Source organism: Mobula hypostoma, chromosome X1, assembly GCF_963921235.1.
Source record: "Mobula hypostoma chromosome X1, sMobHyp1.1, whole genome shotgun sequence".
In the NCBI taxonomy this organism is placed as follows: Eukaryota; Metazoa; Chordata; class Chondrichthyes; order Myliobatiformes; family Myliobatidae; genus Mobula; species Mobula hypostoma.
Window position 1 is genome coordinate 26,648,841 of NC_086128.1, and position 25,168 is coordinate 26,674,008.

Genomic DNA, 25,168 nt, shown 5'->3' on the forward strand with positions numbered 1-25,168 from the left:
GGGTACATGAGGACATCACAGATGTATCTATCACCAACTTACCCGCCAGTTCTTGATGCGTTTCAAGCGACTGGGGGTCTTCTCCAGGATCTGGAGGAACTCGTGCGTCAGTTCTGGAAGATGAAGGCCCCCAGAGTGTGTGTGTGGGGGTAGAACAACATTAACAGAGGGACAAGCTTTAGGAGACATTTACAAACCCTGTCCCTACATCCCAGTGTTGGTTGAGGATTCCGGAAATGTCACTGGGTAGAGAGAGGGGTCACAGGGCCCAGTTTCCCACTGCTCCTCAACAGTGAGAATCCAACGCAGGGGACTGTGTGGAGGGAGCTTCACTCTGTGTCTGACCCCGGGAGTGTGTGATGGGACAGTGTGGAGGGAGATTCACTCTGTGTCTGACCCCAGGAGTGTGTGATGGGACAGTGTGGAGGGAGATTCACTCTATGTCTGACCCCGGGAGTGTGTGATGGGACGGTGTGGAGGGAGGTTCACTCTGTGTCTGACCCCAGGAGTGTGTGATGGGACAGTGTGGAGGGAGCTTCAGTCTGTGTCTGACCCTGGGAGTGTGTGATGGGGTGGTGTGGAGGGAGATTCACTCTGTGTCTGACCCCAGGAGTGTGTGATGGGACAGTGTGGAGGGAGATTCACTCTGTGTCTGACCCTGGGAGTGTGTGATGGGACAGTGCAGAGGGAGCATCACTCTGTGTCTGACCCCAGGAGTGTGCATGAGACGGTGTGGAGGGATTTTCGTCCCAGCCAGGGTTGTTGTCAGCAGGCTCTGGGGGATAGGACTCACCATCCAGCAGTTCCAGTGTGACGGTGGGGTCAACATACTCCCACCAATTCTTGCCGTCTGTGGAGACGGGGATCTCCCAGTTGGACCACTTGCAGGCGAGGTGTATGCAAACACAGGCCACCACAGCAGGCTGGTACTGCAGGCAGAAGGTGGTGAGGTGGAGGCTGCAGGGCAGACGGGCCAGCGAGCGTTGAGTGGGTCGGGCGGTGGAGGAGGGGTGAGGTGAGAAGAGAAAGCACAGCGTTAAATCGTCTCGTGGGTGGACTGTGCCATGAGCTCATGAATCAACAGTAGTGGCACAGGCTGAGTGCCGGGGGGGAGGCAGGGCAGAGGACACTGAGCGACAGCTGAAAGGTAGAGGATCCCAGTGCTTCCTTTCCACTGCTCTCCAAAGGACTCCTTCCAAGGGCGAGGAGGCAGACAGGAGTCTATGCTGAGGGACTAACACAGAATGTACCTTACACAGTTGTATACAACAAGCATACACTCACAACACACCATATAGAGATAAACATATACACTGAACTTGCATTCTAACACAAGACACACATACTGTATGCACCATACACACATAACACATTGATGCATCATATACACACAATACACTGACACTCAAGATGCATACACACGTCACACCTTCTACTAACACATACACCTTAAACACACAACATATTTACAGATCATAGAGATATACAGAGAAAGAACAACATAAAAACAGGCATAGATACACACATTGGATGTTGGGGTGAGTTTTTTTTTACACAGAGTAGTGGGTGTGTGGTATATGCAGATACAATAGGGACATTTAGAGACTGAAAGGGAAATGAAGGGCTATGTAGGAGGGAAGGGTTAGATTGAACCTAGAGTAGGTTAAAAGGTTGGCACATCATGGGCCAAAGGGCCTCTGCTATGCTCTACTGTTCTATGATACAACGTACAGTGTTGGCAGTGTGAAGGATCAGTGGGATCTTGGGGTCCGAGTCGGTGACCAGTGGTGTGCCTCAGGGATCTGTTCTGGGACCCCTACCCTTCATGATTTTTATAAATGACCTGGATGAGGAAGTGGAGGGATGGGTTAGTAAATTTGCTGATGACACAAAGGTTGGGGGTGTTGTGGATAGTGTGGAGGGTTGTCAGAGGTTACAGGGGTACTTTGATAGGATGCAAAACTGGGCTGAGAAGTGGCAGATGGAGTTCAACCCAGATAAGTGTGAGGTGGTTCATTTTGGTAGGTCAAATATGATGGCAGAATATTAATGGTAAGACTCTTGGCAGTGTGGAGGATCAGAGAGATCTTGGGGTCCGAGTCCATAGGACACTCAAAGCTGCTGCGCAGGTTGATTCTGTGGTTAAGGAGGCATATGCTGCATTGGCCTTCATCAATCGTGGGATTGAGTTTAGGAGCCAAGGGGTAATGTTGCAGCTATATAGGACCCTGGTCAGACCCCACTTGGAGTACTGTGCTCAGTTCTGGTGACCTCACTACAGGAAGGATGTGGAAACCATAGAAAGGGTGCAGAGGAGACTTACAAGGATGTTGCCTGGATTGGGGAGCATGCCCTATGAGAATAGGTTGAGTGAGCTCAGCCTTTTCTCTTTGGAGTGACGGCGGATGAGAGGTGACCTGATAGAGGTGTATAAGATGATGCGAAGCATTGATCTTGTAAATAGTCAGAGGCTTTTTCCCAGGGCTGAAATGGTTGCCACGAGAGGGCACAGTTTTAAGGTGCTTGGAAGTAGGTACAGAGAAGATATCAGGAGTAAGCTTTTTTTTTTACGTAGAGAGTGGTGAGTGCATGAAATGGGCTCCCGGTGACGGTGGTGGAGGCGGATACGGTAGGGTCTTTTAAGAGACTCCTGGACAGGTATATGGAGCTTAGAAAATTAGAGGGCTATGGGTAACCCTAGGTAATTTCGAAAGCAAGTACATGTTTGGCACAGCATTGTGGGCCAGTATTGTGCTGTAGGTTTTCTATGTTCTATACAGTAAACGCAAACATAGCAGAACATACATGTACACCATACACACACAATACAGAGACATTTTCTGAAGGAGTGTTGCAGACACTCGCAGAGATGCACACACATACACACCTGTGCAGGTACACGTGCATGAACATGCTGTTGCAATACCCGTACACAGATGTGATGGCAGACACAGCTATAATCAGACTTCCATGGATACATGTGGTATGTGGGCGCGCCAAAAGAAGCACATGGACGCGTGTGCGTCATATGGCCTCTGCTTTCTCAGAGAGGCTGCTTGCCACTGGTAATGACTCAGTGACCACCTCAGGCAGGCAGCTTCTGCCAGCTTCTCCCCGGAGCAGGAGCAGGCTAGGAGGGAGCGCTATGAAAGTGGGTGAGTGAGAGGGAGGGAGGAGCAGAACAGGCATAAAAGGAAGCTGTTGGGCACTGCGCCATGAGGGGCGGTGTGAGGAACAACCTGTTGGTAGCCATGAAGTATGATGTCTGTGCCAGATCCTTGCTCGCTGGAGAGAGAGAAAGAGAGAGAGGGGTGAAGGTTAGTTTTATATTTTAGTAAGCAATAGGAGCACCATTAACATCATGGGGAACTACCAATCTCTGAGCCAGCAAGAGATGTTGGGGACATCCACCAACAGCTTGGTCAAGGAGGAAGGGTTAGGCGTTGGAGAGAAAGGGAGGAGTATAAAGGCTGGAAGGTGTTACAGAGAGGAGGGAGTGTAAGGGCTGGAGGAGGTCAGGAGGTCACAAAGACTGAGAGGGCTGTAGGAGGAGGTGACAGAAAGGAAGGGGTGTAGTGGGTTACAGAGACAGTGAACGTATAGTGATCAAAGGGGGTCACAGAGAGAGAGGAGTTGGTTGTAGAGATTGGAAAGATGTGATGCCACAATCACAAGGAAGGTGTGCTGGTGTCTACTTTCTCAGGAAGTTCAGCTTGTTATCAAACACTCTAACAAAGTTCTTCAGAACCTACAGACAGTAGTGAACTCTGCCCATTACATCACATGCACATCCCTTCTCAAGAAAACATCATGCATCATCAAATTTCCCCAACATCCAGGCCATGCCATCTTCTCACAGCTTCTATTGGGCAGAAGCCTGAAGTCCCACACCACCAGGTTCAGGAACAGCTACTTCCTTTCTACCATCCGGTTCTTGAGCCAACCCACACAACCCTGATCACTACCTCAGTACAGAAACACTGACCACTTTGCACTACAATGAACATTTTGTTCTAGTTGTGTTCTTTCTGTCATAATTTATGTTTCCTTGTGAATGCTGTGTTTCTGATGCTCTGTGCCTGTGAAGCTGCTGCAAGTAAGTTTTTCATTGCACCTGTACACAATGACAATAAACTTCACTTTGACTGTTTTCCCCCTTTGACTTTTTCCCCAACTTTGAGTATGCAGCGGCGCTTTCCCAGGAAGATGCCAGGCATGAAATGTTCTGGGTTTGAGGAGAGAACGGAGAGGTTGGGTCTGTTCTCCCTGGACCTGATAGAGATGTGCAAAATTATGAGGAGGACAGATAAGGGTAAAAATCTTTTTGTCATGATCAGGGAGTTTAGAACATGAAGGCATGGGTACAAATTGTGAGAAAGTGGAGGTTTTATAAGGCATTGGCCAGACCACATCTGGAGAATTGTGAGCAGTTTTGGGTCTCTTATCTAGGAAAGAATGTGCTAGCATTGCTGAGCGTTTACAGGAGGTTCACAAGAATGATCCCAAGATTAAATAAATTGATGTATGAGGTGCACTTGATGTCTCTGAGTCTGTCCTCAGTTTGGAAGAATGATGAGTTATCAAATTGAAACCTACCAAAAATTGAAAAGCCTCAAAAGAATGCACGTGGAAAGGATGTGTCCAATAGTGGGAGAGTCTAGGACAAGAGGGCACAGCCTCAGAATAGACAGAGGGTGGTGAATCTGTGGAATTCATTGCCACAGATGAATGTGGAGACCAAGTCATTGTGTATATTTAAAAGTGGATGGTGATAGGTTTTTGATTCGTGAGGGCGTCAAAGGTTACGGGGAGAAGGCAGGAGAATGGTGTTGACAGGGAAAATAAATCAGCCAGGATGGAAAGCCAGAGTGGACTCAATGGAACAAATGGCCTAATTCTGCTCCTGCCTTATGGTCTTATGGAACATTACAGCACAGTACAGGCTCTTCGACCCACGATGTCGTGCGTTTCAATGTGCGTTGAGTAAGGTCTGCTCAACTTTCTCTTCTTAGTAAGCATCTCCTGATGAAATTCTGTGGGTAACCATCACTGTAACCACCCAGCCTGCCCCAGGAAAAGCTGCATTCACACCTTATTTAAGAGAGCACAAACACACTGCAGCACCACTATACTTCAGGCCAGGGAAGAGAAGCATTTATTCAATATGCCCCAGAACAACAGTTACCCACAGAATTTCATCAGGAGATGCTTACTAAGGAGGGAGTCGCGCAGACCTTACTCAGTGCGCAACCTTGCCCTAAGTCAAGAATATATCAGTAATGACAACTCAACCGCTCCAACCCCAATTTTAAAGTCTTGACTGATAAAATTTTGGAAAGCAAGCAAGACTAGTTCAGAAACAAAACTCTCCCTCTCTGGTACTTCCCTCTCCCTTCTCCTTTTCCCAACCATGATTCCCCTCTCCCTGCCCCCTTCCCACTCTCAGTCCACAATCGAGATGCATATCAGAATCAGGTTTATCATCACTCAGGGTATTTCATGAAATTAGATTTTTCTGGCAGCAGCAGCAGCACTGTGCAATACATTAAAATTACTACAGTACTGTGCAGAAGTCTTAGGCACCCTAGTTATATATGTTTCTTCATCCTTATCACATTTTATTAATAAAATACCTTGCAACTTTGGAATGTTCCTTCTCCCTCATTGATCCAAATCTTCAAAACCTGCTTATCAATCACTTACAACATCCTCAAAGTAGTCAATCAGGCTCGTGAGGCATGACCTGCCCCTCACAAAGCCATGTTGATTATCCGTATTCAGATTATGCTTCTCCAAACGCTCATAATTCCTACAATCACTTGCCCACTACTAAAGTAAACTCACTGGTCTATAATTCCCAATTCCCTTTCTTAAACAAAGGAATAACATCATTTGCCACCCTCCAAATCATCTGGTCCTATTACTCCTGTGGCCACTGAGGACGCAAGGATCATTGCCAAAGGCACAGCAATCTCTTTCCTCTAAAGTTATGGGTAACATTTCCCCCAGAGGGTTGGGGGGGGGGGGTTTGGAATCTGGAACACAACGTCTAAGGGTGGGGGAGGAAGCAGAGACTCCCACAACATTGGAGAGGTATCTGGAGTATCACTCGTATCACCAAGGTAGGGAAATTTATGGAGCAAGTGCTTGTGAAATGGGGGTTAGTATGGACACAATGAACCAAAAGGCCTGTCTCTGTGCTGTACAACACTACAGCACACCTAGTTCACTTACCTTCTTGTCCCCCTAACATCTCGTTCCCCTAGTTAGCAAATGACATTGCTGAATTGGGCCTTATCTCAAAATAACAATGAGTCAGGGTGCAAGAAGGAGACAGAGGGCTTTGTGACATATCATGACAACAACTTTTCCCTCAATGTTAACAAAAGAACTGGTCAAAAGGGAACAGTGCAAAACACTTGTCTACATCAACAGTGTTGAGATTGAGAGTTTCAAGTTCCTAGTGAGATCATCACTGCCTCTATTTCCTCAGGAGACAAAGCGATTCTGCACGTCCCCTTTGATTCCTACCAATTTTTATCAATGCACCACAGAAAGCATTCTATCCAGATGCACGGCAACTGCTCTGCACGTGACCGCAAGGTGGACACGGCTCAGCACATCACAGAAACCAGCCTCGCCTTCATGAACTCTGTCTACACTTCTCACTGCCTCAGTGAAGCATCCAACATCATCAAAGACCCCACCCACACCAGACATTCTCCCCCCTCCCACTGGGTAGAAGATATTAAAGCCTGAAAACGTATACCACCAGGCTCAAGGACAGCCTCTATCACACTTTTATCAGACGTTCAAACAGACCTCTTGTACAATAAGCACACACAAAATGCTGGTGGACGCAGCAGGCCAGGCAGCATCTATTGGAAGAGGTACAGTCGATGTTTCAGTCCTGACGAAGGGTCTCGGCTTGAAACGTCGACTGTACCTCTTCCAATAGATGCTGCCTGGCCTGCTGCGTTCACCAGCATTTTGTGTGTATTGCTTGAATTTCCAGCATCTGCAGAATTCCTCGTGTTTGCATCTTGCACAATAAGATAGTCCCTTGACCTCACAATATATCTCGTTATGATCTTGCACTTTATTGTTGACCTGCACTGCACTTTCTCTGTAACTGTTACACTTTATTCTACATTCTGATATAGCTTTGCCTTGTTCTACCTCAATGCACTGTGTAATGATCTGATCTGAATGAACAGTATGGAAGACAAGCTTTTCAATGTATCTCAGTACACGTGACAATAATATATCAATACCAATACCTTACCTCTGACTAGCTGCGTACACTTCACCACATGGGTGTGCGGGTGATCTATGGTGATCTCGAACCCTGAAAGGGAGAGGAGAGGAGAGGTCACAGCAGGTACAGGCGATGTCACTGGGGAATATCTGGGGAGGGGATGCTCACTTCCATCACTGCCAGAACCTGACGTTACAGATTGAGCTCCCTGCACCCCTCCAGATCCTCCCGTGCAGACAGCAGCCCATCCAGGACACACTGTGGGTAGGAAGCAGAGGTCACAATCCATCAGGAACCTGTTGTACTGGGAACAGGCTCCTTCAGCCTATGGCATAGAATCGGGAGTTGCTCACTGAAGGATGGGGAGGCCCAATAAAATAGGCCTAGAATAAAGGTCTCTCACCCCTGGAGCCCCAGGGAGATTGTGAGCTACAGCTTAGTTCCCCTCCCACTTCTCCACCCTCCCCATGCTCCGACCCAGCCTCCCCATCTCCAGACTCACCCAGGGTCTGCAGTATGATGCTTTCTAGGATGACCAGGTCCTGTGCTTCCTGCAGGTAGGCCTGTGACAGAGAGGGCAGCAGGGTTACGGGGAGCAGCATCAAGATCTCACAGCCACACCTTTCCACTGCAATCTGGGAGCACCAGCTTTACTCTCACCCACTGATCTGTGCTGCTGGCTTCACTCCCATCCTCTCAGAAGGAGAGAGAGAGAAAACAGTCTGTGCTGATGCTCACCCAGCCACTCACACCCCCAGCAGTGACATGATCCTGATGGACAAATGCCAGAAGAACGGCCCTCCAGTGCACAAAGCCAATGATGCAGTGAGGGAATCACTTTGTGCCAATTTGCACACTCCAGCTCGCGCATTCTAAAGGTGCTGTGCTCAGCTTGACACTGCTCAAAGGCACGAAGCTCTGAGTGGACATCTCAGTCAAGAAGTACGGCACCCAAATGGGTTCTTTCCAAATGTACAAAACACCGAAGGTCCCATTCTAACGGTGTGATGCTGAAAAGTGCACTCTTCATGAACCTGCCCCACTCCAGAGTATTGTTGCATTCTCCAGTTGATTCGATTCACCGGTGCCGCGCACTTGTACAGCTCACTTTTCTAAGGTGGAACACAGAATGGTACAGCATAGGAACAGGTCCTTCAGCCCACCCTCTGTACCAAATTAACAAATTATGTTAACAAATGATCCATATCCATGTACATTCACGTGTCTGGGAATCTCATGCCTCCATCATATCTGCCTCCACAACTATCCCTGGCAGCACGTTCCAGGCACCAACTCCCTATGTAAGAAAATGTCCCCTGCACACCCCCTTAAGACCATAAGACAAAGGAGCAGGATTAGGCCATTCAGCCCATCCAGTTTGCTCCACCATTTGATCTTGGATGATTTATTTCCTTCTCTTGCCTCTTCCCCATAATTTTTGATGTCTTTACAAAGTACCTATCAACCTCCATTTTAAATGAATTCCACAGATTCACCACCCTCTGACTAAAGAAATTCCTCCTCATCTCTGTTCTAATGGGATGTCTTTGAACTTTTGAACTTGCTCCTCTCACCTTAAAACTATACCCTCTATTATTAGACATTTACACCCTTGGAAAAAGATCATGACTGTTTATCTATGGGTCTAATAATCTTTTAAACTTCTACCAGATGTCCCCTCAGCCTCTGCCACTCCAGAGAAAATAACATGTTTATAGAAGTTGCAAAAAAAAGAGACTTACAAGTGTAGAACTATTCTTGCAGCTGTGTGAATGCACACTCTGAACATTATAGAACACTGAACAGTACAGGCCCACAATGTTGTGCCAAACTTTAACCTACTCCAAGATCTAACTGTTTCCTTCCACATAGTTCTCCATTATTTCTATCATCCATGTGGCTATCTACGAGTCCCTTAAATGTCCTTAATGTATCAGCCTCACATTGACCACTCTATAAAAAAAGACTGCCTCTGACATCCCCCCTCTACATTCTTCCAATCATCTTAAATGAATATTCTTTAGTATTGGCCATTCCTGCCCTGGATAAAAGGCACAGTATGCCCACTCTGTCTATGCCCCTCAAGATCTAATATACCTCTGTCAAGTTGCCTGTCATCCTCCTTTGCTCCAAAAAAAGGCCCTAACTCACTCAACCTTTCCTATGATGCTTGCTTGCTCCCATTCAATAGTGACACTTCTTGGAGCAGAAGGGATGCCAAAATCCAGGAGCATGTGGGTGTCGAGCCAAGGGTGCCCACCAAATGAGACTCAGCTGGGACCTACCTCACTCTTGACATCAGGTGGGGGTTCCTGTGGGTTCAGGCAGGCGTGCGCCACTTTAATTACATGCTCCAGCTTGCGAGGTTGCTCCTCCACCTTGGCAGCTAAGAAGAGAGTGGCAGGGGCGATGATCTACGCAAAGTACAAGGGAGGGTCAGAGTGTGACAGCACAGTGGACGGTATAGGGACTGTGTGATACAATGCTGTTTGTTAACTGTACAGCTATTATGTGTAATACACAATCCTTTTAACTACTGTACAAAAGATTATGTGTCATAAACTGAATTCATAGTATGTAAGGGACAGTGTATATTAATGTGTTGTATACCAACTGTATAGATACCATGCATGCAACATCATTGGCCAGTAGTTATGCAAAGGATTAAGTGTGACAGTGTTGTTCATTATCTGAACACAGGTCTGTATATGTTATCGTACTGTACATTGATCCTAGAAAGGATAAATACATTAACTCTTTGGGAATTGTATGTGATACAGCATTGCACAGTAACTATATAGGATTGTGTGTGATAGATACAGAACTATACACTACCTGTATGCGATAATGCTACATGGTTTATCTGACCTGTGTATGACGTAGTGCTGTACGATAACTATATTGGGAACAATATATAGTGGCATATATCAACTGTACAGTCAGTGATACAGTGCTGAAGTGGATCTACAGGAGAATGTATGTGTTATGGTGTTGAACATAAAGTATGCAGGCACTGTATATTATGTAGTGCCATACATTAACAGTACAGGGACCTTCAATGATATGTTACTGAATAATAACTACGCAGCCTGTGGCTATCCATTTATAGCTTATAGGATTTGTGTGCAATATATAGTACTAAAATTCACAAAAAGTTTGTATGTTATACAAAGTTAAAGATTTATATGTGTGTGATACCGTCATGTAGTAACACCGAGGCAGTGTCACACATTCACCGGGGAACAGGACATGTGACATAGATATGGATGGCGGGGTTCACAGCTGATAGTTACATCACTCGCGTGCTGACATAAATCCGGTCTAAGCTGGTGACAGAACACTTACGTTGCGATGAAACTTGGTGAAACACTGCTGCATATAAAATCGGTGCATGTAAACGATTGCCGTGTTAATGGTCAGCTGGGAACTGCGGTTACCATGTTAAGGAGGAAGAACACACCATCCCGACTTTAAGCCGAGTACAGTTATACACAGCAGCAAGCACACGGCTCATAGACTCACATTAATAAATTTCTAGTCGTTGTAATTGCTCAAGAAACTACATATCTATAGAATTACAATACTGTTTTTTTTAAATTAACAGACTAACATTGATGCATCATCACTCATCTCATTTACCAGCATGAAACAGTCATGGTACTTCCAAAAGCAAAATCAAAGCCATTCTGCATTTACTCGTGCAACGTTCTCTCCTTGATTTTATCATCCTTCATCTCCAATTTCATCTAAATACTTAACTTCAGAAGGATCACAGTTGTTTACAATCCCTTGCATATCATTTCCCACCATGACCCTTGTATTTCTTAACCTCTAACCCAAAGTTCTCCTTGCTGACAGACTTCATTTATGGCCATGTTTTCACTCTGTGAGGGGAGGAAAAATGGCAGCAATTTGCCCCGGATGCCTCAGAGACGTCTGTCTGCCTAGTGCTGGTTCATTTATGGGTACTAGTCTTTTGGAAAAATACAAGGGCTTTGGAAAGCATGCAAGAGAGGTGTACCAGAACTGGAACTCACAATTTATTGAAACCACCAAGACAGGAGACCATTTGATCCACTGGGTAAAGAGATTCCTAGCCCAGCCCCTACTTTTCCCACTGATTCCATTGTCCTGTTTAAATATGGGGAGGGAGTCTCTGCTGCCTCCACTACTGAGTGTTCTGGAGGAAACATTTTACCTCACCCCCCCCCCACCCAGTTCCTCCATAGTCAAACAGCGTGGAAATCAAGCCCTTTGGCCTAACTGGTCCATGCCAACCAAGAATCCCATCTAAGTCAGTCTCATTTGCCAACATTTGGCCCATATCCTTTTGAATCTATGTACCTGTCTAAATGTCTTTTAAATATTGCAATTGTACCTGCCTCAACCACTTCCTTGACAGCTTGTTCCACACACCTGCCACCCTCTCGATGTAAAAGTTACCTCTCAGGTCCCCTTTAAATCTTTCTCCTCTCACCTTAATCCCATATCCTCCAGTTTTAGATTCCCTTATCCTGGAGATCTTATGCATGCCACTCATGGTTTTATATCTATCAGGTCATCCCCTCAGCCTCTCACTCCAGGGAAAACAGTCCCAGCCTATTCAGTCTCCTCTTATAACTCAAACTCTTTAATCCTGGTAACATCCTTGTAAATCATTTCTGTACATCATACACCTTAATGTCATCCTTCCTACAGCCATTGCATGGAGCATATTGTGTGCTACTTCCTGCTGAATTTGTTTCACACATCCCTCCTTCTGCAACTGAAGACTGACTTGCACCTTTCTCTTAATGCAGGAACATCAACCTGCTGATTTCCTCCAGCAATTAGTTGTTTTTTGGGGGCAGATTCCAGCAGCTGCGGTCTCTGCCTGCATTTTTCTCTTTCCGACAAAGGCTTGCAGACCCAAACAACTGCTTCTTTCCATAGGTGCTGCCTGATCTGTTGTGTTTTTCCAGGATTTTCTGTTAGTTTCACATTTCCGGCCCTCACCATCTGAAACATACCCTCTTCTCATTATTACCTTCAAGGAGGAGGAGTAGGAGCCTGAAGACACACACTCAACAGTTTAGGAAACAGCTTCTTCTCCTCTGCCATCAGATTTCTAAACAGTCCGTGAAACCATGAACACTACCTTGCTATTCCTCTTTTACACTATTTATTTGTTTTTACTGTAACTTACAGTAATTTTTTTATGTCTTGCACTGTACTGTTGCCACAAACCAAAAAAGTTCCTGACATATGTCAGTGTTAATAAACCTGATCCTAATCTGTAGTTCATCATTGATACTGAGACTGTGATCTCAAGTACTAGACATCGCAGCCAGGGGGAACATCAAACCCATATCCACACCCCATCTATCCATCATCCCTCATCCACCGATCACATACCAGCAGGGCTGTTAAGAAGGTTAATGGTGTGTTGGCCTTTATTAGTCGGAAGACTGAGTTCAAGAGATATGATGTAAACTCTGGTTAGACCACTCTCAGGGTATTGTGTTCGGTAGTTGTCGACTCATTATAAGGATGTGGAAGCTTTAGAGAGGGCGCACAGATTTACCAGGATGCTGGTTGGATTAGAGACCATGTCTTATGAAATAGTAGGGGACAGTGGGTCCAGTGAGATGGAGGAACTGAGCGAAATACATGTTAGTAGGGAAGTGGTGTTAGGTAAATTGAAGGGATTAAAGGCAGATAAATCCCCAGGGCCAGATGGTCTGCATCCCAGAGTGCTTAAGGAAGTAGCCCAAGAAATAGTGGATGCATTAGTGACAATTTTTCAAAACTCGTTAGATTCTGGACTAGTTCCTGAGGATTGGAGGGTGGCTAATGCAACCCCACATTTTAAAAAAGGAGGGAGAGAGAAACCGGGGAATTATAGACTGGTTAGCCTAACGTCGGTAGTGGGGAAACTGCTGGAGTCAGTTATCAAAGATGTGATAACAGCACATTTGGAAAGCGGTGAAATCATCGGACAAAGTCAGCGTGGATTTGTGAAAGGAAAATCATGTCTGACGAATCTCATAGAATTTTTTGAGGATGTAACTAGTAGAGTGGATAGGGGAAAACCAGTGGATGTGGTATATTTGGATTTTCAAAAGGCTTTTGACAAGGTCCCACACAGGAGATTAGTGTGCAAACTTAAAGCACACGGTATTGGGGGTAAGGTATTGGTGTGGGTGGAGAATTGGTTAGCAGACAGGAAGCAAAGAGTGGGAATAAACGGGACCTTTTCAGAATGGCAGGTGGTGACTAGTGGGGTACCACAAGGCTCAGTGCTGGGACCCCAGTTGTTTACAATATATATTAATGACTTGGATGAGGGAATTAAATGCAGCATCTCCAAGTTTGCGGATGACACGAAGCTGGGTGGCAGTGTTAGCAGTGAGGAGGATGCTAAGAGGATGCAGGGTGACTTGGATAGGTTGGGTGAGTGGGCAAATTCATGGCAGATGCAATTTAATGTGGATAAATGTGAAGTTATCCACTTTGGTGGCAAAAATAAGGAAAACAGATTATTATCTGAATGGTGGCCGATTAGGAAAAGGGGAGGTGCAACGAGACCTGGGTGTCATTATACACCAGTCATTGAAAGTGGGCATGCAGGTACAGCAGGCGGTGAAAAAGGCGAATGGTATGCTGGCATTTATAGCGAGAGGATTCGAGTACAGGAGCAGGGAGGTACTACTGCAGTTGTACAAGGCCTTGGTGAGACCACACCTGGAGTATTGTGTGCAGTTTTGGTCCCCTAATCTGAGGAAAGACATCTTTGCCATAGAGGGAGTACAAAGAAGGTTCACCAGATTGATTCCTGGGATGGCAAGACTTTCATATGAAGAAAGACTGGATGAACTGGGCTTGTACTCGTTGGAATTTAGAAGATTGAGGGGGGATCTGATTGAAACGTATAAGATCCTAAAGGGATTGGACAGGCTAGATGCAGGAAGATTGTTCCCGATGTTGGGGAAGTCCAGAACGAGGGGTCACAGTTTGAGGATAGAGGGGAAGCCTTTTAGGACCGAGATTAGGAAAAACTTCTTCACACAGAGAGTGGTGAATCTGTGGAATTCTCTGCCACAGGAAACAGTTGAGGCCAGTTCATTGGCTATATTTAAGAGGGAGTTAGATATGGCCCTTGTGGCTACGGGGATCAGGGGGTATGGAGGGAAGGCTGGGGCAGGGTTCTGAGTTGGATGATCAGCCATGATCATAATAAATGGCGGTGCAGGCTCGAAGGGCCGAATGGCCTACTCCTGCACCTATTTTCTGTTTCTATGAGGATAGGTTGAGTGGGCTAAGGATTTTCTCTTGAGAGCAACAGAAGCTGAGAAGTGACTTGATAGAGGTGTACAAGATAATAAGAGACATAGATTGAGCAGACAGCCAGAGCCTTTTACCCAAAAGGCTAACACGAGGGCATAATTTTAAGGTGATTGTAGGAAAGCATAGGGGGATGTCAAAGGTAAGTTGTTTTACAGAGTGTGGTGAATGCATGGAACACCCTGTCAGGGGCAGTGGTAGAAGCAGATACATTAGGGACATTTAAGAGACTCTTAGATAGGCACATGGATGAAAGATAAATGGAGGGCTATGTAGAAGGGAAGAGAGTAGGTTAAAAGGTCGGCACAACATCGTAGGCTAAAGAGCCTGTACTGTGCTGTAATGTTCTTTATTCCTATGCTCACTCTCTCAGTCCTAATGCAGGATCTCATTCCAAAACATCAACTATTCCTTTCCCTCCACAAATGCTGCCTGAACCAATGAGTTCCTCCAGCAGTTTGATTTAAAATCAATGTGTTATCTTTAAGGAAGATCACCTCCCTTTTTCAGCTCAGCAGAGAACAGGCTCAGTTTACTTAAACATCAGGAATTCTGCAGATGCTGGAAATTCAAGCAACACACATCAAAGTTGCTGGTGAACGCAGCAGGCCAGGTAGCATCTCTAGGAAGAGGTCCAAATTGAGAGGCTCGGAAACGAATCCTAAAGCCAACTGGAGTAAGTTGGCGATGGAGGCACGTTCCAAGAAAGGATATATGGCTGTGATAGCGAGTCTGAGTCAAAATGTGGTCGAAAAGTTGAAGAGCCGAAGAAATGACAGATGGGGAGCAGTGAGAGATGGTTTCACTGATCTCCCGTCGAAGAGAGGATCTAAACTCCTTCGGTGTAGGCATCACCGGAAGAGGCTTCGCAGCAGTGAATTTAAAAACACAAACAACAGGAATTCTGCAGATGCTGGAAATTCAAGCAACACACATCAAAGTTGCTGGTGAACGCAGCAGGCCAGGCAGCATCTCTAGGAAGAGTCCTGACGAAGGGTCTCGGCCTGAAACGTCGACTGTACCTCTTCCTAGAGATGCTACCTGGCCTGCTGCGTTCACCAGCAACTTTGATGTGTGTTGCTTCAGTTTACTTAACCTCTGCTCACAGGAGAAAACCTCTATCCCAATCTGAACCTTCATTGCACTCCCTCCCTTGCATGTCTATATTGTGGTAAGTGCAGAGGACAGACTGGTACATAATATTTGAGACAGACACCCATAGTGGCACAGCTAGAGAAGCTGCTGCCTCTTAGCCCAAGCAGGCTGGCTTTGATCCCAGACCACGGAGCTGTCTGTGTGGAGCAGTCATGGTCTGTGACCCTGCGGGTTTCCTCTAACAACCCAAAAATGTGCAGCTGGTAGGTTACTATGCTACTGTAAATTGTGCTTAATGTATAGGTGAATATCAAATCTGGCTGGAGCTGATGTGGGCATGGAAGGATAGGGTAGAATATTTTTACGATTAATGTAAAAATTTGTGGTTTGTTGGTCAGACACTGTGGGCTGAAGAAGAGCCTGTTTCCGTGCTGTATCTTCCTATGACACCATGTGGTGTTACCAGGGAGAAGGAGAGGGAGAGAGGGGGACTTACTTGCAGGGATTCACATCCCTCTGAAAACTAGCACCTTTCAATCTCATATCTACTCTGATTCCTTTCTATTCTGTGAGGACAGCACCACAAGGATACATCCAAGGATCTTCAGTGTACCAGCTCAGGACAGTAAAACTTGGGACCACAAGCATCAGGTCCAAGCAGGAAACATTCATTGGCTTCTGGATGAGAATTAATAGCTCGTGGGCAAACATAAAGCTTGGATGGTTCATACCTTGGCTTACTTCTCTACCCACTCTCCATCCAGGACCAGGTATAGTGGAAAACCTCTTATCTAGCTTCTGCTGAAACAATGTAATAAACATTAAGCTATTGGGGGATCAAATACAGTCAGAAATTTGCAGACTACACCAAGACCTGGGTCATATTGGACAGTGAGGAAGGCAATCAAAAGACCTGGGAATACAGATCCATAATTCCTTGAAGGTGCCGTCACAGGTAGACAGGGGTGGTAAAGAGACCATCTGGCACATTTGCCTTCATAAGTCATGGCACTGAGTACAGGAGTTGCAATGTTGAAGTTGTATAAGATGTTGGTGAGGCCAAATTTGGAGAACAGTATTATGTATAGTTCTGGTCAACTACCTACAGGAAAGATATGATAAGCTTGAAAGAAAGCGGAGAAAATTTACAAGGATGTTGCAAGGATTTAATTGACCTGAGTTATAGGGAAAGGTTGAATAGGCTACAATTTTATTAACTGGAACTCAGGAACATAAGACACAGGAGCAGGAGTCTGCCATCTAGGCTAACAAGCCTGCTCCACCATTCAATAAGACCATGGCTGTGGACTCAGCTCCACCTACCTGCCTTTTCCCCAATAACCCTTAATCTTGCTATTCAAGAACTGTGTCTTAAATATATTTAATGATGTAGTCTCTACAGCATCCCTGGGCAGAGAATTCCAGATTCACTACTCTCTAGAAAAAGCACTTCCTCCTCAACTCCATTCTATTTCCCTGAATCCTGAGACCATGTCCCCTTATTCTAGTCTCACTCACCAGTGGAAACAACTTTCCTGCCTCTATCTGATATATCCTTTTCTTTCATAATTTTATATCTTTCTATAAGATCCCTTCTCATTCCAGTGTGTATAGTCCCAGGTGACTCAATCTCTTCACATCTCCAGAATCAACTTGGTGAATTTCCTCTGCACCATCTCCAAGGTCACTATATTACAGAACTGCATGCAGTATTCCAGGTGTGGCCTCACCAGCATCCTGTACAGTTGCAGCATAACCACCCCTCCTTAAATTCAATCCTTCTAGCAATAAAGGCCAACATTGAATTAGCCTTATTGATAGCCTGTTGGATCTGTAGACCAACCTTCTGTGGTTCATGAATCCTTCTGCACAATAGCATGCTGCAATCATTTAATAATCTGATCTTCTATTTCCCTTCCAAAGTGGATGACATTGCATTTACCAATGTTTTATTCCACCTGCCAGACCCTTGCCAATCACTTAACCTATCTATATCTCTCTGCAGACTCTGCACATTCTCCACAATTTGCTTCTCCACTCAGTTTAGTGTCATCAGCAAACTTAGATAGAGAAACACAGAAACCCTACAGCACAACACAGGCCCTTCGGCCCACTTTAGAAATTACCTAGGGTTACCCATAGACCTCTATTTTTCTAAGCTCCATGTGGCTTTCCAAGAGTCTCTTAAAATACCCTATCGTATCTGCCTCCACCATCGTCGCTGGCAGCCCATTCCACGTACTCACGGCTCTCTGCGTAAAAAACATACTCCTGACATCTCCTCTGTACCTACTTCCAGGCACCTTAAAACTGTGCCGTCTCGTGCTGGCCATTTCAGCCCTGGGAAAAAGCTTTTAAACTCAATCCCCCGACTGATGAAGGCCAATGCACCGTATGCCTTCTTAACCACAGAGTCGACCTGCACAACAGCTTTGAGTGTCCTATGAACTCGGACCCCAAGATCTCTCTGATTCTCCATACTGCCAAGAGTCTTACCAGTAATACTATATTCTGCCATCATATTTGACCTACGGAAATAAACCACCTCACACTTATCTGGGTGAATTCCATCTGCCACTTCTCAGTCCAGTTTTGCATCCTATCGATGTCCCACGGTAACCTCTGATAGCCCTCCACACTATTCACAACACCGCCAACCTTTGTGTCATCAGCAAATTTACTAACCCATCCCTCCACTTCCTTATCCAGGTCATTTATAAAAATCACGAACAGGAGTCCCAAAACAGATCCCTGAGGCACACAACTGGTCGCCGACCTCCATGCAGAATATGACCTGTCCACAACCACTCTTTGCCTTCTGTGGGCAAGCCAGTTCTGGATCCACAAAGCAATGTCCCCTTGGATCCCATGCCTCCTTACTTTCTCAATAAGCCTTGCATGGGGTACCTTATCAAATGCCTTGCTGAAATCCATATACACTACATCTACTGCTCTACTTTTATCAATGTGTTTTGTCATATCCTCAAAAAATTCAATCAGGCTCGTAAGGCATGACCTGCCTTTCACAAAACCATGCTGACTCTTCCTAGTCATATTCTGCCTCTCCAAATGTTCATAAATCCTGCCTCTCAGGATCTTTTCCATCAACTTACCAACCACTGAAGTAAGACTCACTGGTCAATAATTTCCTGGGCTATCTCTACTCCCTTTCTTGAATAAGGGAACAACATCCACAACCCTCCAATCCTCCAGAACCTCTCCCGTCCCCATTGATGATGTAAAGATCATTGCCAGAGGCTCAGCAATTTCCTCCCTCGCCTCCCACAGTAGCCTAGGGTATATCTTGTCCGGTCGGGGAGACTTATCCAACTTGATACTTTCCAAAAGCTCCAGCACATCCTCTTTCTTAATGTCTATCTTCTCAAGCTTTTCAATCCGCTGCAAGTCATCCCTACAATTGCCAAGATCCTTTTCCATAGTGAATACTGAAGCAAAGTATTCATTAAGTATCTCTGCTACATCCTCCAGTTCCATACACACTTTTCCACTGTCACACGTGATAGGTCCTATTCTCTCACGTCTTATCCTCTTGCTCTTCACATGCTTGTAGAATGCCTTGGGGTTTTCACTAATCCTGTTTGCCAAGGCCTTCTCATGGCCCCTCCTGGCTCTCCTAATTTCATTCTTAAGCTCCTTCCTGCTAGCCTTATAATTCTCTAGATCTCTATCATTACCTAGTGTTTTGACCTTTCGTAAACTTTTCTTTTCTTCTTGACTAGATTTACAACAGCCTTTGTACACCATGGTTCCTGTACCCTACCATCTTTTCCCTGTCTCATTGGAATGTACCTATGCAGAACACCACGCAAATATCCCCTAAACATTTGCCACATTTCTGCTGCATATTTCTCTGAGAACATCTGTTCCTAATTTATGCTTCCAAGTTCCTGCCTGATAGCCTCATATTTCCCTTTACTCCAATTAAACGCTTTCCTGACTTGTCTGTTCCTATCCATCTCCAATGCTATGGTAAAGGAGATAGAGTTGTGATCACTATCTCCAAAACGCTCTCCCACTGAGAGATCTGACACCTGACCAGGTTCATTTCTGAAAACCAGCTCAAGTACAGCCTCTCCTTTTGGGCTTTATCTACATATTGTGTCAAGAAACCTTCCTGAACACACCTAACAAACTCCACCCCACCCAAGCCCCTTGCTCTAGGGAGATCTCTCACCATGACAACCCTGTCATTATTACACCTTTCCAGAATCTGTCTCCCTATCTGCTCCTCGATGTCCCTGTTACTATTGGGTGGTCTATAAAAAACACCCAGTAGAGTTATTGACCCCTTCCTGTTCCTAACTTCCACACACAGAGACTCAGTAGACAATCCCTCCATGATGTCCACCTTTTCTGCAGCTGTGACACTATCTCCAATCAGCAGTGCTACGCCCCCACCTCTTTTACCTCCCTCCCTGTCCTTTCTGAAACATCTAAAGCCTGGCACTCGAAGTAACCATTCCTGCCCCAGAGCCACCCAACTCTGTAATGGCTACAACATCATAGCTCCCAGTACTGATCCACGCTCTAAGCTCATTAACTTTGTTCATGATGCTTCTTGCATTACAATAGACACACATCGCAAACCATCAGTCTGAGCGCATCCCTTCTCTATCACCTACCTATCCTCCCTCTTGTACTGTCTCCAAGCTTTCTCTATTTGTGAGCCAACCACCCCATCCTCTGTCTCTTCAGTTCAGTTCCCACCCCCCAGCAATTCTAGTTTAAACTCTCCCCGATAGCCTTAGCAAACCTCTCTGGCAGAATATTGGTCCCCCTCGGCTTCAAGAGTCAACCCATCCTTTTTGTACAAGTCACGCCTGCCCCAAAAAAGGTCCCAATGATCCAAAAATCTGAATCCCTACCCCCTGCTCCAATCCCTCAGCCACACATTTATCCTCCACCTCATTCTCTTCCTATACTCACTGACGTGTGGCACAGGCAGTAATCCCGAGATTACTACCTTTGAGGTCCTGCTTCTCAACTTCCTTCCTAATTCCCTGTAGTCTGTTTTCGGGACCTCCTCCTTTTTCTTACCCATGTCATTGGTACCAATTATGTACCACGACCTCTGGCTGTTCACCTTCCCACTTCAGGATATCGTGTACGCGATCAGAAACACCTCGGACCCTGGCACCTGGGAGGCAAGCTACTATCTGTGCTTCTTTCCTGCGTCCACAGAATCTGACCCCCTAACTATACAGTCTCCTATTACTGCCTTCCTCTTCCTTTCCCTACCTTTCTGAGCCACAGGGCCAGACTCTGTGCCAGAGGTACGGCCACTGTTGCTTCCCCCAGGCAGGCCATCTCCCCCAACAGTACTCAAACAGGAGTACTTATTGTTAAGGGTGACAGCCACAGAGGTACTCTCTAGTATCTGACTCCTGCCCTTCCCTCTCCTGACTGTTACCCACTCATCTGTCTCCTAAGGCCCCAGTGTGACTACTTGCCTATAGCTCCTCTCTATCACCTCCTCACTTTCCCTGACCAGATGAGGGTCATCGAGCTGCATCTCCAGTTCCCTAATGCGGTCCCTAAGGAGCTGTGCCTCGACGCACCTGGTGCAGATGTGGCCGTCCGGGATGCTGGGAGTCTCCCAGACTTCCCACATCTGACACCGAGCACAGAACACCAACCTCACACACATACTTCCTGTTTCTATTCTACACAAGTAACGTACCTCACCTTGACCGGTTATCGCTGAAGTCCCATTGAGCCAAACCCAGCTACTCTGTCTACCTCTATTCCAACACCCGCTCTAAAAGCTGTCTTCTTTTTAAATTCTTCCCGCTACACTCAGTCCCATCTTCCAGATCAATAATGTATATTGTGAACAGTTACGGGCCTGGCATAGATTCCTGCAGCACACCGCTCACCAGAGAAACAACCATTTGTCCCAACTCTGCCTTCTAGTGGTTAACCAATCCTCTCCCCGTGCTAATACATTACCCTCAACTTCGTGCATCCTTACTTTATAGCTAAGTCTTATGTGGCAACTTATCGAATGATCTCAGGAAATCCAAATATACAATATCCATCTGTACCCCTCGATCCGCTGCACTCAATATATTCTCAAGGAACGTTTGGTAAATTTGTCAAACAGGACCCGCCCTTGCTGAATCCATGCTGCAACTGCCTGATGGAACCACTTCTATCCATTTGTCTCATTATTTTTCCCTTAATGATAACCTAGCATTTTCCTGAATAGATTTTAAACTAACCGGCCATTTGCCTGCTTAAACTAAGCCATGACATTTGCTGTCTTCCATTTTGCCAGAACCTGCCCAGAAAAATTTTGGTAAACTTATCAGATACATCTACTATAACTTCCATTTCTTTCTGGGCCCTTGGATTGATTCCTTCAGAACTAGGGAACTTTGCTACCTTTAGAAGAATGAGCAGAGATTTTATAGTTAAGCAAAATGATGAGGGGAAAAGATAGGTTGAATGCATGCAGGCTTTTGCCAGTCAGGTTGCGTAAAATTAGAACTAGAGATCATAGGCTTAAGGTTGAAGGTGAAATATCTAAGGGGAAGCTGTGGAAGAACCTTTTTCACTTGAGTGGAAAAAACTGTCAGAAGCATTAGAGATGGGTTCAATTGCAACATTTAAGAGAAGTTTGGATAGGTACATTAAAGAGGAATGGAAGGATATGGTCTGGATGTAGGTAGACTAGACAGGCCAAATCAGCATGGAATGGATGGGACAAAGGGCCTGTTTCTGTGATAACTTGATTATGCAGATTACTGTACAGAGCAATACGAATTGTGTGTTTATTACCCAGGAAAGCAAGGGTCAAAGCCCAAATACACTGCACAAGCAGCAAATCTATGTAAATGTTTACCACTTAAGCAGGTGAACAAAAGGGATGCAGTCAAGATACAGAACATCCTAGAACCACAAAGCAGAAATTGACTCAGTGGGTTCTTGCTTCGTCCTCAATAATCATAACCTACAGCCCACCCACAGACTTTTGCCCTCATGGAAGAATAAACAATGCCACTAACATTGCAAGCCCTGGCTCTGTGAGTCAAGGGCACACTGATGTGGAAGGAGGAGACTAAGAACGGGAGCCTGGATTCAGGGCACTACTTCAAACTGGTGCCCAGGCCTCCCTTCACAAAGCATCCCTGGCCTCTTCCCAAGTTATGAATGGCCATATAAGCACAGAAACAGGCCATTCATCGCAATTGGTCTAGACCAACAGTCTAAGATTGGTCGCAATCTCAATTTGGCCTACATCCCTCTGAACCTTTGCTACCCATGTACCATTCAAGAACTTTTTAAATATTGTCAATGCACCTGCCTTAACCACTTCTTCTGTGGCAGCTCATTTTCTGGGTGAAACAAAATCTCATCCCTGGCTGCTATTAAACATGACTCCAGATGAAAGGTCTTCACCAAAGCATCAACTGCCAAAATAAAACTGAGCATTCACCTTAATCACACCCCATGATAATATACACCACTAAAAGGTCACTCTTGGTTTCCTAAACTCCAGTGAGAAAAGTCCAATCTGCTCAATCTCTCCCAATAACTTAATCACTCAATTCCTGGCAATGTCTTTGTAAATCTCCTCTGCAGTCTTTCCAGCTTATTGGTATTTCCCTATAGTAGGGTGACCAAAACTTCATACTCCAAATGTGGTCTAACATCTCGTACAACTGCAATACAATCTCCCAACTTCTAAATTCAACGCCCAAACTGAAAGCCAAACTTTCTTCACAATTTTGTCTGTGACACCTCTTTCAGGGAATCACATCCTTATATCTTTGCCTCTTACATGCTAATGAACAAAGCTCCAGCCCACTCAACCCCTCCCCTCTACAATCTTCAGTCCCTCCACTCCATTGACATTAACCATTCTTCCCTCCCCTCCCATAGGTGCTACCCGACCAGTTGAGTGTCTCCTGCCTCCATTCTTGATCCCAGCTTCTAGGGCTCATGTTACCCACTCTATTCCCCCAAGACTAGGCACCCCGGGCTCAATCTCCACAATACAGCTCAAAATCTATTCATGCTGGCCCCAACCTCCCTCTATAACACCACCCTCATATCCAGGCACTCCACACCCAGAGGATCTGACTTTTTTTTGGAGAGGGAGAGGGGCTACTCTCTTATCCCTATCCAAGATCCAAGTCCCCATCATTCACCTCACCCCAGGCTCCCTTTTCTCCCCCCAACACTTCATTGAGGCTGCTCTACCCTCAAGAACTCCAAACGGGTGATGGCAACCTTGTTCCTTGACTATTCAATGACCACCACCCCCACCCTCGCCCAAGAGTCCGATGGGACCCCACTCCTTCTCACCGCGAATCCGATCCCCAGCCAGTTCTTCTCTTTCCCGACAGCCCACTCAGATACAAGGGAGGGAGCTGTTTCCTCCCATATCCCTGTCCCGGGTCATTCCCCCAGCCAGGATAATGCCTAGCTTCCCTCTCACCAAGGGGGGCTAAAGACTAAGGGGAGAGGGGGCTGCTCCTTCCCGTATCCTTGTCCGGGATAATACTGCCCCCGCCCAGCCCAGCCCCAGATTCCGTCCCTCGCCGCGGCCTAGCGCGCACACACAAGGCCTGAGGATACACGCTGAGCCGCTGGCCCATATCCTGCAGTAGATTGGCAGTTTGCTGCCGGTACGACAGCTCCTTGTCCCAGTCCACGCCGCCCCGTCGCGACGGGCTGTCCTGCAGTTGCTGCCGGCTGAAGCACCAGCGACTGGCCGGCACTAAGGAACTCGAAGCAGCCGCTGCCGCCATTTCCCCCACACGGCGCCGGCGGGGAGGAGCGCGGAGCGGCCGCGCGCATCCACGTGTATACGTCACAGGAATCATTGTGGGCGAGTACGCGCGCCGCCACCGCCTTCTCCCTCCTCAACGGCAACAGAACCGCCGCGGGTGAGCAAGCGCGCCCCTTACGTCAACACACGCGCTCCTCCCGCCTGCGCCGAACTCCAATTCGAGCAGAGGGCTCGCCCTATTTCTTTTTTTTTTAAAATTCAAAACATAAGTCTCCCTCTTTTTGCCAGATTAAAAACACACTCGCAAGACCAACTTTGCAGCCCGTTTTATTGTGGTCGCTAACTACAAACACTCGAGAAAAAAATAAAAACAACGATGTGAAGTTGGAGAGCTAATCGAATAATCGCATCCTCCATGGCTGCAGCCTCTGCGGGGAATGGGGGAAGAACGCCGAGGCACCCCTATATATAGACATTGGGTTCCACCTCTGCTCCTGCGCAGTCACGACAGGAACACTCGTGACAGGGTGGGGGGGGATGCCATTGAGACATCTGCTCCCTACCCGGCCGCAATGCGTCAAGAGTTTCTTTCTTTGGTATTCTTTATTACTGAAGCCACACCTACTGTAAAAACTCAACACAATTTCTTCATGATAAAAACCAGAGGATTACGTATACACCGTCTTAAAAGACGGAAAGGTCATCCAATCCCGCCTGATCAAATCGATATGCTA

General features: G+C 46.2%; 1 protein-coding gene across 1 annotated transcript in view; it reads right to left on the reverse strand.

Annotated features, from left to right (window-relative positions):
* LOC134340163 (cyclin-T1-like) overlaps positions 1-24,730 on the reverse strand; it is a 30,368-nt gene extending 5,638 nt beyond the window's left edge. The window contains exons 1-8 of the mRNA XM_063037084.1: positions 24,281-24,730; positions 10,604-10,685; positions 9,544-9,672; positions 7,761-7,821; positions 7,286-7,348; positions 3,240-3,285; positions 794-957; positions 43-113 (exon numbers count right to left, since the gene is read on the reverse strand). Coding sequence (XP_062893154.1) covers positions 43-113; positions 794-957; positions 3,240-3,285; positions 7,286-7,348; positions 7,761-7,821; positions 9,544-9,672; positions 10,604-10,685; positions 24,281-24,528 — 864 coding nt within the window. The 5' untranslated portion in view covers positions 24,529-24,730. The remainder of the gene's footprint in view (positions 1-42; positions 114-793; positions 958-3,239; positions 3,286-7,285; positions 7,349-7,760; positions 7,822-9,543; positions 9,673-10,603; positions 10,686-24,280) is intronic.
* Positions 24,731-25,168: the final 438 nt, after the last annotated feature.